Raw genomic sequence first — 11,526 nt, 5'->3', positions numbered from 1 at the left:
CTGCTGCCACCATGCTGATGGCCAGAGAGCAGTATTGCAGCCACCAGCTAGCAGAGATCAGATCATACAAAGGACCAATAGGGTTTCACCTGGTCCTATAATGTTGCAAACTCCAACCTAGCAATGAGTTGCTCGAGTACAGCAGAGCTCTCAGACTGTCCCTGCCTGCATTCCTGCTTCTAAGTTCACCTCCAAATCACCAGCCCTGACAGAACATATCATGGACCCAAGTTATAGAAACAGCATGCAGATGACAGACTGTAGGACTAAGATTTTAGGGACTGATGCCCTCTCTGCTGAGTTAGGGGGCTTTGGAACTTCCTATCTTACTTGTACCACAAAAAGCTGATTATATGAGAAAAGGAGAAACAACAACAACAACAACAAAACTAGGAACAACTCCTGTTTCCACTCCTGAAGTGGTGTGTCATGATCTATACCTTAAGCAACAAGAACTCAGATGCGGAGGTGGAGGTAGGCTGGTCAGAAAGACCAGCAAGATCTTCTGTGGAAGTGCTGGGCCTAGGCACCAATACTGAACCTGCTAGTGAGGAGCCACTCAAGCCAGAGATCCTGGAACCAGGACCTTCAGTGGAATATCCAAGGGATTTCTCTACCATACCAGAGGTCTCCAGCTTCCCAGTGTCTGCTCACCACTATAAGCAACTTATCAGGCAGGAACGAACAGAGAACAGCAAGGTGCTAGACTCCAGGCCAGAGACCTACCCCTTTAAGGTTCTCCACTTCTCTGGAAGGGGGTGGAGCCTTGGAGAGCTAGAGGAATACAACCAAGGGCTCGACTGAGCTCTAAACATTGGAACAAGTTGTCTGCCTGGAGCTATCCAAGATCCTGTAACTTCAGCCTTACCGTTCTTTCCCCTGTATGCAATGAGATAGTTCTTTTAGTAATGAGAGTCCTCTAGGTTTTAATAAACAAAATGCTTTTATTGCAGATCTTTTTTTGGGAGAGAGTTCTGCTTGCCTGCATTTAGTACACATTCCAACATGCTTCTGCTGGGCAAGACCCAGATAGTTCTAATCAATAACAAAACTAAACAACTCTTAAAGGGACAGTGTCCTATTCCACATTATGGGCCCATTTTCAGTCATGACAGGAGAGGGTGCTGCTTGCATCCTGAATGAAATGCAGGGGAGAAATGGAACATAATAAAAAGTTTGATGGGTCAGACCACGATCTATATAGTCCAGCATCCTGCTTCCTAATCCTGATCAGTTAAGATGTTTCTGGGAAGACCCCAAGTATTTATTTATTTAATACATTTCTATACTGCCCAAAACACAAGTTCTCTGTGTAGTTTACAAAACAATAAAAACAACCAATAAAAGATTAAAACATTTCAACAATTAAAATTAAAAAGTTAAAACTATTAAAACACAATTAAAACACAATTAGAACAGTATCTAATTAAAAGCCTGGGTGAACAAATGTGTCTTGACTGCCCTTTTTAAAGTTGTAAGAGATGGGGAGGCTCTTATTTCAGCAGGAAGTGTGTTCCAAAGCCTCGGGCAGCAATGGAGAAGGCCCATCCCGGAGTAGTCACCGGACGAGCCGGTGGCAACTGCAGATGAACCTCTCCGGATGATCTCAATGGGCAGTGTGGTTCATAGCGAAGAAGATGTTCTGTTAAATACCCAGAGCCCAAGCTGTTTAGGGCTTTATAGGTTATAACCAAAACCTTGTACTCTGCCTGGAAACTTACTGGCAGCCAGCATAGATGTTTTAAGATAGGAATGATATGGTCTCTCCGAGATGACCGAGAGACCAATATGGCTGCTGCATTCTGGACTAACTGCAGTTTCTGGACTACATACAAAGGCAGCCCCACATAGAGCGCATTGCAGTAGTCAAGTCTGGAGATGACCAGCAGATGTACTACTGTTCTGAGGTCATTTATCTCAAGAAATGGATGCAGCTGTCGTATCAGCCCAAGCTGATAAAAGGCACCTCTGGCCACTGCCTCAACCTGGGACACCAGGAAGTTTTGTGTCCAGAAGCACCCCCAGACTGCGTATATGTTCCTTCTGGGGAAGTTTGACCCCATCTGGAACAGGCAGATCAAAATCATTTCCTGAGTTCCAATCCTGCACAATAAGTACCTCTTTCAGTAGTATAGAGACATACCTGCTGTCAAAAGCCATGCGCTTTTGTTTACAAACAAATGCACATGGCTGGAGGATGACGTCATAGTGATGTCACGGGGGGCGTGCTGCTGTCAAAAAGCGCTGATGTCACCAGAAATACATCACCAGATATGCGTCAGCGGAAATACGTCAGCGGAAATGGTCAGAGGAAACCCCCACGTGGCCGGAAAGGGTCAGAAGTAGGGGTACACCCTCACCCCGGAGGTTTGGCCCCCACCTTCCACTCCTACCCCCAGAATATGTCCAGACATGTCCCAAAGGTGGGCATGTGACCCCTCTATGAACACACCTAGCCACCCTGGACCAATGGGAACAGGTTTCAGACCCCGGAAAGGTCCGTGTGCACAGGCGTGATAATGACCGGGCGGCCATTTTGTGTAACTTTATTGGCTGAAATGGGGTCAACTGATCCCTCTATGAACATGCCTGGCCATCCTGATTCTGTAGGAATAGTCTGCATCTCTCTGAGCCATTTTGTTTTGCAGACTCACTGTTTGTGCGATCATGGGTTCCCCAGAGAGATCCTTGGAGACTATTGTACAAGAAACAGATGTAAAGCTTAGCCTGAGAAAGCGGTATATTAGCACAAGTTCTGATGATGAGAAACTTCCGCCTGCCAAGCGTCCTGAAGAAGAAGCCCCAAAAGTTTATGAAATCTGGCAGGGAATCTTGGAGGATGCAGCGGTAGAATCTTTTGGAACCCAGGTAAATAAGGAGTGTTGGAGTTATAGGACTGGGAGTATGAGAGAGTTCCTCAGGGGGTGCAACTTAAAAAACTGTGTTCTTTTATTTTTCCCCAGGAGGGTGAGGACCGATGTCTTGACACACACCCTCTAGCAATGTGGAACTATACAGAGCCAGGGAACATGCATATCAGGGTGCATATGGAGAATCTGAGGTGGGAATATCTCTTTTTAAAAGACAGATAGAAAGAAAAGGTAATAACAGCATACCTTTCCCTCCTACAGAACCCTCCTGCAGTGAGAACGCATCAACCCAGTCATGTTACTATGCAGATTTTCCTAGGACTACAAGTGAATGATTCAGATTACATACCAGCAAGGAAAAGGAAATCTGCTATGAAGGGGCTCATGAGGACTGCGGTATATGGCGTTTTAAAAATACTGCCTGAAGAATTACATGCATGATTCATGCTATGGGTGTATGGTTCAAGCAGGGGGGCAAGACTCACATGAATGTATCACCTGGACTGAAAGAAATATTTCCAGATTTATTAGAACATTGTCTTCAAGGATGTGTGTGAAAGCAGTGCTCCACATAACCATTATAATTGCTTATAGTCTGAAAATGCTGATGCTGACTAGTGAGACAGTGGATCAGACTCTAAATCTCATCAACAGGGTTAAGGATTCTGATTACCCGAAGGTGGTGTTAGAAGCTATCCCGCACCAGAAAGATTCCAGGATGCTCTCTTTTGTAAACTGTGTCCTTGAAAAAAGAGAGTGCAAACAATTTCTTGTTCCAGAGGTAGCTGTATAAATTCCCTTGCAAAAGTATAAATGTAGTATTTAACACTGCTGCATTCCTGTGGTGTGTTGTTTTTGTCAGCACATCGTTAACATGCTCTCTCTATGAAGAAACACAGCTTCAGACTGCATCTGTTTTTTCTATTAAATGCTATTGTATTATGTATCATTTCATAAAAATAAAAACGGGGATGACTCTAAATAAATGTCTGATTTATTTTTATTGGGTGTAGCTTATTTCTGTCTTATTTTACAAGGAGGGAGGGTGAGGTTGAGGGACCTGAGCCACTGGCAAGATGAGTCAGTTCATCAGATGATAAGGCAGCAGAAGCAAAGAAGAGATAAGGCACTGGCTGACTTCTAGTTGCCAGATCTAAGGGGTCTACTCGTGAGTCGAATGGGCCATAACCCAAAATTTGGCTTTAAAAAAGCCAAACTGGCAACCCACTGTCAGATGCCACCTCTCATCAGCATGCAGGAGCCAATCAGCATGCATGAGGCAATCAACGACCATGAGTCAAACTGATAAAATTACTGTGAGGCAAGAAAGCCCTCTCTTTCATTCTGAAAACTGCAGCAGGAGCAACATCAGCAGAAAAAGAATACCAAGGTATGAATAGCAGTCCCACCCCCTCCACTCCCCATTTTTAGTTTAAAAAACAATCTGGAAAGTATTAATTTAAAATTGATCCCTTGTTTGTAGTTTAAAAGGAGGGTTTTATATGGTTTTACAATGTATGCAAATCTGTTTTTTTTCTATTTGATTCTTTGCTAGTTTTAGCATTTTCTTTACCTCTTTAAATGAAGGTTTATATGCTTCACTCAATGTAAGCAAATCTATTTTTCTATTTGATTCTTTGCTAGTTTTAGCATTTTCTTTTCATCTTTAAATGGATGTTTATATGCTTCACTCAATATAAGCAAATATATTTTTTCTATTTGAATCTCTTTGCTAGTTTAGCAGTTTCTTAAGGGCCATGTGGTGGGAGAGGATTGTGTCTTAAACTGTTTGCTAGTTTAGCAATTTCTTAATTTTTCTCTGGGCCATGTGCTGGGGAGAAATTAATTTTGAATCTTAACCACAGAGTCTTTTTAAAATGAAAACACTTCCATTTTTTATTTTTAAATTTTTATTCTTAAAGCACATATTTACACAGGCAGTATTATATACAACATTTTTAATGTATGCCTCAAGATCTGTAGAAATCTAGTATTACAAGGGCGAATTCTGTTCTCTGCAAAACAGCTCTCCTGCAACAAAATAAATAAATAAATAAACAGGGTCATGCATGCACAACTCACAATCATGTAAATTGCTTAAATTAAATACACTCACCCAGCACACATGTTCAATCCACCCAGTCCTCACAGTGTAATCTGTAATAAAAAGGGCCATCCTGTCCATGATTTGCTGGTTCACCGCAGGACATAGACTTCTGTAAGATTTTTTGTAAGCAAACCGCCAAAGAGAAATATTGTTAAAAATCTACCCTTATTGATTTTTCCATCTGCAAATTCTGCAGCCATCATGGATGTGAAAAAGTTCTCAATATCTATCATGCTGTTAGGGTGTACAGAGTCCATGTGGGGACTTAGGTCGGCCTCCATTTTAAGTAGCAAGGGTCCTATTCCCTCGAGTTCTGGTTTTCCACAGGCCTGTCGTATACATTCCCTAGCCAGAGGATAAATCTGATGGTACACCATTGGTTGCTGTTTAGGGTTCTGGTTGGGGAGGATATGTCTGAACATGTCCCTGCCTGCATCTTTTTTGTATGAATATACAAAAAATAACAGCACTCGCCAAATAACAGCATGAATAACAGCACTCGCCAAAAAACAAAGAAAGAAATGGTTGGGGAGGGCAGGGCAGGATATGTCTGAACATGTCCCTGTCTCTTTTTTAATATTCAACAGCACCAAAAAAGAAAGAAAGAAAGAAGAAAAAAGGTTCCACCAAAGATGATGAGCATTACAGATGAAGAACTGAGCGCCCTTGAGATCTCTGAAGATAATGGTATGGATATATTCTACTCTCTCTCTTTTTAGATTGTTTGAAAATGTTATGAAGATGTATACATGTCTGATTTATATTTGATGTTCTGCAGAAGGGCCTGTTCAACCCCATCAGGCTGGGAGAGCCACTTTTTCACTCTCAAAGGCTTTGGACCCATATCTCATCCCAAGGGAGGAGGTTCTCACAACTCAGGCAGTTAGAAACACAGTACCTGTTAAAATAGATCTTAAAAATTAAAAATTAAAAATCTAGATGAGCAGTTTGAAGGATTTTCTGAGTAAAACTATCTATCTATATTTTTTTTTATTGCAGCTGGCATAGGCCAGAGATGTGATGATAATATAGGTATAATATAAACAGGGCCTTTCCCCCCCTCTCTCTGTAATATCTCATTCTAAAATTCAATAAATTGTGTATTATTTCTCTGTGTAAACCGCCCTGAGCCATTTTTTGGAAGGGCAGTATAGAAATCGAATAATAATAATAATAATAATAATAATAATAATAATTATTATTATTATTATTATTATTATTTTATTATTATTATTAATATTAATTTTGATTAATACAGACCTATGTTGTTCACAGTGGACCTGACAAATACCCAGGGTGGGTTGCAGAATCTGGCTGAGAGTGCTCTAGAGGGTAAAATAGATTTTAATTTTTTAAAAAATTGACCTTGCAAATGAACTCGCCATGTGGAAACCTCTTACTAATTCTATCTACCCCCCCACACTTTTTTCTACAAAAGTATCTGAATCTGCCCCCATATGGCTAAATAGGTTGAAGAGAAAAGCAAAGAGTAAGGGTAGGAGAAAGAAAGAAAGAAAAAATGTTTTGACTCTTTTATTTTATTTACGTATAGTTTTTATTTACTCTGTGGATCAGATGTGGAATTCCAAGAACAGCAGCAACCCAAACACGAGACACTTGGAGGCTCCAACATGGAGGGCCAGCCACCCTACAAATAGCCCAGAAGGGTCTGCCTGGAACCTGGTAATTTCTTTCCACACCGCATGACACATACGTTTGTGAGTTCAAAATCTCCCCTAGCAGTGTGGGTTTTACTCCAGACATGCCTGCTGAGTCCCCTGCCTCTGATCTATCTGTTTCAGAACATGAACCTGGTGTCCGTGATGAGCAGGCGCTGAATCTCCGTGCTAATGAGTTATTGGCCAGCATGTCGCGGGCTACAGAATATATGCAAACATTAATAAAGGATAAGGCAGATGCCGTAGAACGCATGACAGAGGCTGAGCAACATCGTGAGCAAGCAACACGCATCATTCGAAAAGAAAAGGACCTGGTTAGGGATATTACACATCAGCTGCAAACTCTAATAAGATGTGGAAGCACAATGTGTGATTTTGTAGACAGAAATAAAAAAGATCAACCTTACCCTGTCTGGATACAGGCGGGGGGGGGGAGGGGCCATGTCACACAGTCAACAAGAGGGTTCCAAGGATGCTCCTGATTCTGATATGGTGTCTGAGCCCCCCATAGAGCCACATAGTGTTGCCGGACATCAGATTACAGCCCCCAAGCAGTGTGGTACCCGCAATGGGTCCTCTCAAGGAGGCATGGCATCTGATGTTGGCATTGCAGTGGATTCCCAACCATTCTCTTCTGAAGAATCAGCAGGCTGCTCTGAAGAACCCCCACCCGTGGATCTACAGTTTATTCAACGTTATAATAGGAACTATGCACGCTTTAATGGGGTTGAAATGTATTATGAATTCAAGTTTGTGAATTTGGACAGAGTACACTCCTTTCTTGATGCACTATTGGGGATGTATTCTGCTGTTCAAAGCGTTCTGGACAATATAAACAAACATATAGAACCAGGGGACTTTGTACAGCTCAGATTGCGAGGAAAAGGGATTTAAAATCTTCTTTACTCTGCAAGGAGGCTGGCAGGGCATCTGAATGCTGAAACTTTCTTAAGCGCTATGTCTAACCTGCTTCAAAGTTATGCTCAAATTTTAGCTGATGGTATATTAACACTGGCAGTGATTGTCATTACACCCCCACGAGGAGCTGGTCGCAAGCATATAAAATCAATACCCTATAACAGCATTATACAGAAAAAGAGACTGCACCTGATAGATGTCCCCATGCCTAATATAGCACTCTGCTTTGCAGCGAGTCTCATGGCTGTTCTAGATGAGAGAGCTACCGCTACACAGATAAAAGAAGGGGCAAAAAAGCTCTACAGGGATCTTGGGTGGGGTGAGCAAAAAGAAGTGTCTTTGGGAGATGTGAAAACCATAGAGATGCACATGAAGGTCAATATTGTGGTTGTGCAATGGAAAACTTCCAGATGGAGTGTTTTAAAATCTCCTGAACAGAAATACCTCAAACAATTTTTTCTGTTACTTCATAATGCTCACTATTATGGGGTTAAGAACATCAAGGGGTTTTTTGGCTCCAGAAATTTTTATTATGTCTGTTACATGCCCTATACACACAAACATGACTGTTTGATGAGGTGTCACTGCTGTTTGGACACCGGGTGTGTAAAACATGTAGGGCGAATAATCAGATGCCCCAAATGTAAGATGCAGTGTAGATCACAAGACTGTCTAGGAAGGCATAAGAAGCTCTCTGCAATGGGGCGGGTAGAATGGATCCCACGTGAACTATGTGATAATATGTTGAGGCGTATCATGAAGATGAACGCCCCTGTAGGGGAAAACAGTGTCATGTATGCTATGAGTATCTTTGCCCTGGGGAAGAACACGAGTGTCACATTCCACGTTTACAGTACCCCGAGCTATCAGTAAAATATGTGTTTTATGACTGCGAATGCAGGCAGGAGGATGGGGTCCACGTGCCAAACTATATTTATGCCAGGGCATTTGAAGGGGAGCCTGTGGAGCCTATTAAAGCATATCAAGAGAAACAGAAAGGCTGGAAAAAGTGGGGCCCCCAAGGGAAATATTTGGAATTTAAGGGGGACTCATGTTTGAATGAATTTGTAATAAAATTTACATCAGACAGTAGCTTTATGGGGTGCCGGTTTATAGCTCACAATTCGAGAAGCTATGACGGCATCCTGATCTTGAGAGAGCTAATCAAAGAAGGTCTCGATGTAGATCTGCTCACTCAGCGGGGGGAAACTACTATGTATAACAGTTAAAAATAATGACATAAAATTTATAGATTCCCTATGCTATCTACCCATGGCGCTAGCAAAGCTCCCAAAGCTATGGGTTTTCAGGGTTGTAAGGGTTATTTCCCACATTTCTTTAATAAAAAAGAAAATGAGAGGTATATTGGGAATATGCCAGAAACTATGTACTATGGTGTGGATCCTATGAAGCATGCAGATAGGGAAGAATTCATAAACTGGTATGAGGAAAACAAATCAAAGATGTTTGACATGCAGAAGAAATTGGCCTATTACTGTCAGAAAGATGTAGACATCTTGATACCTGTCAAGATGAACGGGAAGCTCATGTTTCCCCTGTGCAGGCTCTGTGCAGACTCACAACAGCTGGAGCAATGTAGCCACAATGATGAGGAAAGGGCGCTGGTGGGTACATGGTGCACAGTAGAATTGGAAGTTGCTGTGGCTAAAGGGTACAGGGTGGCACAGATCTATGAGGTTTGGCATTTTGAAAGGAGGTCTGACAGACTCTTTTCAGAGTACGTCAAAAAATTTCTCCAGCTGAAGCAGGAATCTTCTGGCTACCCCACAGAGTATGTTAGCAGGGTGGACAGAGAGAGATACATTGATGAGTATTATAAGAAAGAAGGGGTGTGTTTATGCCCCGAGATGATTGAAGCAAACCCTGCTAAATGCCAAATAGCCAAGCTTTTCTTAAATTCCCTGTGGGGGAAATTTGCTCAGAGGACAAACCTCCTTAGGACCTCCATAGTGAAAAAACCTGATGAGCTTTTCCAATACCTCTTTTCAGATAGCTATGAGGTCTCTATGTGTGAATTCCTTGAGGATGATACATGTTGTGTGTCTTGGAAAGATGCAAAAGAATGTATAGTTCCGCCAGGTAACACAAACGTTTTTCTGGCGTGTTTTACAATGTCGTATGCACGCCTGCATTTGTACTCTATCATGGAGAAACTAGAGGAACGATGCCTGTACCATGACACAGATTCTGTGATTTATGTGTCTCATGAGGGGGAGTACAATCCTCCCTTTGGAAAATTTTTAGGGTAGCTGACAAACGAACTGCTGTCAGACCAGTACATAACAGAGTTTATGAGCACAGGTCCTAAATCTTATGGCTACAAGTTGTCTGGGGGTGCTTCGTGTATAAAAGTCAAGGGGATTACTCTGAATGTGTCTAGCTATCAAAAGATTAACTTTGCCAGTCTGAAAGATCTGGTTTTTGCCTACGTTTCGGAACAGGATCCTGCACGCGAGATTGTGGTAGAGCAGAATGGTATAGTTAGAAATAAGAAGAGATGGCAGATAGAAACATGGCTTTTGAGGAAGACACAGAGAGTGGTATTTGATAAGTGCATCATCATTGAGGATTTTAAGACTATACCATACGGGTATTAAAAATGGACGCTCGCTGGCAACACCCCTTCTCTGCCATCCTTGCGGGGCCTAGCAACTGTGGTAAAACTTTTTTTCTAAAAAAAATGCTGGACAATGCACACAGTGTGCTATCTGTGATGCCTGAAAAAATCGTGTGGTGTTACTCTTGTTGGCAGCCTTTGTACAAACAAATGCTCTGTAAATACCCTATGATAACATTTGTAGAAGGTATGCCTGAGAAAATTGATGATGATGACTTGTTACCCCCAAATAAAATCTGTTTTCTTGTTCTGGATGACCTGATGAGTGCTTCATCTGACAGTCAACAAATTGAACGCGCTTTCACGGAGTTTGTTCACCACAGGAATCTGAGCGTTTTTCTCATCACACAGAATGTTTTCTACAAAGGGAAATCTGCCCATACCATAAGCCTTAATGCCAAGTATATGGTGCTCTTTAAAAACCCGAGGGATAAATTACAGATCATTAATTTGGCACGCCAGATTTTTCCTGGGAATGTCAAGTATTTCACAGAAGCCTACCACGATGCCACACGGGAACCTTATGGTTACTTAGTTGTGGATTAAAACCCTAGAACTCCTGAAGATTATAGGGTCAGAACGGGTCTTTTCCCTCCTGACTGGCCTGTCGTATACATCAATAAAAAACCAAAGGGGGGATACAAAAGGGGGACACACTGATGCTTTCACAGATATTCCTGTTAACCCACTGCACTGAGACATGTCTACCTGCGTGAAGAGAAACCTCGCCCTCTTAAAACTCCTCATTAAGGCCTCACCACGTCAGAGGAAGGCCATACTATGTGCAGCTTCTGATGATTTAATATCAGCCATATCCAAGATTGCCCTGAACACCTTAAAAGGAAATATTCCATTGTCTCCACACCAAGTGCATGTGCTAAGAAAAAAACATGGATTAATTAAAAAGCTGAGTAACAAGCACGTATCTCTGAGAAAGAAGAAGCTTTTGGTCAAGCAGTCTGGAGGTTTTCTTGCACTGCTGTTAAGCATTGCAATTCCTTTGATAACAAGCCTTTTAACCAACCAATAATAGAGTATGCAGAAAAGATGTACTTGGTCTCCAAACACCAGCTAGATCTGCTAAAAGGGAACCCTCCTCCTAAGGAGGAAAACATCACAGCTGCTACAAGCTACGCTTTAGACACTGAAATGCAAGGTGTTCTTCAGAGGTCTGACTTAACAGAATATGAAAAGGCTAAACTTTATGAGGGTCTACTTCAAAAATATTTAACACATGTGAGGCTGGGTGATACCGAAAAGGGAAAACTAAACCTGTTTCTACCACAACCCGAGATGCCTGATGCTGAATTTCAA

The 11,526-nt window shown here is 41.9% G+C and overlaps 1 protein-coding gene across 2 annotated transcripts; it reads left to right on the top strand.

Moving 5' to 3' along the window:
• Positions 1-3,946: 3,946 nt before the first annotated feature.
• LOC128339695 (uncharacterized) lies at positions 3,947-10,466 on the top strand. Of its 2 annotated transcripts, none has more exons than XM_053284013.1 (4): positions 3,947-4,260; positions 5,565-5,664; positions 6,553-6,660; positions 6,780-10,466. In XM_053284013.1, the coding sequence occupies exon 4, from the start codon at positions 8,834-8,836 to the stop codon at positions 9,842-9,844; it is 1,011 nt and encodes a 336-aa protein (XP_053139988.1). In that variant the 5' UTR covers positions 3,947-4,260; positions 5,565-5,664; positions 6,553-6,660; positions 6,780-8,833; the 3' UTR covers positions 9,845-10,466. The 2 variants fall into 2 exon arrangements, with proteins under 2 accessions (XP_053139988.1, XP_053139987.1); XM_053284012.1 differs by having other exon boundaries at positions 6,530-6,660.
• Positions 10,467-11,526: the final 1,060 nt, after the last annotated feature.

Source organism: Hemicordylus capensis, chromosome 1, assembly GCF_027244095.1.
Source record: "Hemicordylus capensis ecotype Gifberg chromosome 1, rHemCap1.1.pri, whole genome shotgun sequence".
Taxonomy (NCBI): Eukaryota; Metazoa; Chordata; class Lepidosauria; order Squamata; family Cordylidae; genus Hemicordylus; species Hemicordylus capensis.
Note: the sequence above shows the minus strand (reverse complement) of the source record. Positions and strands in the feature narration are given on the sequence as shown.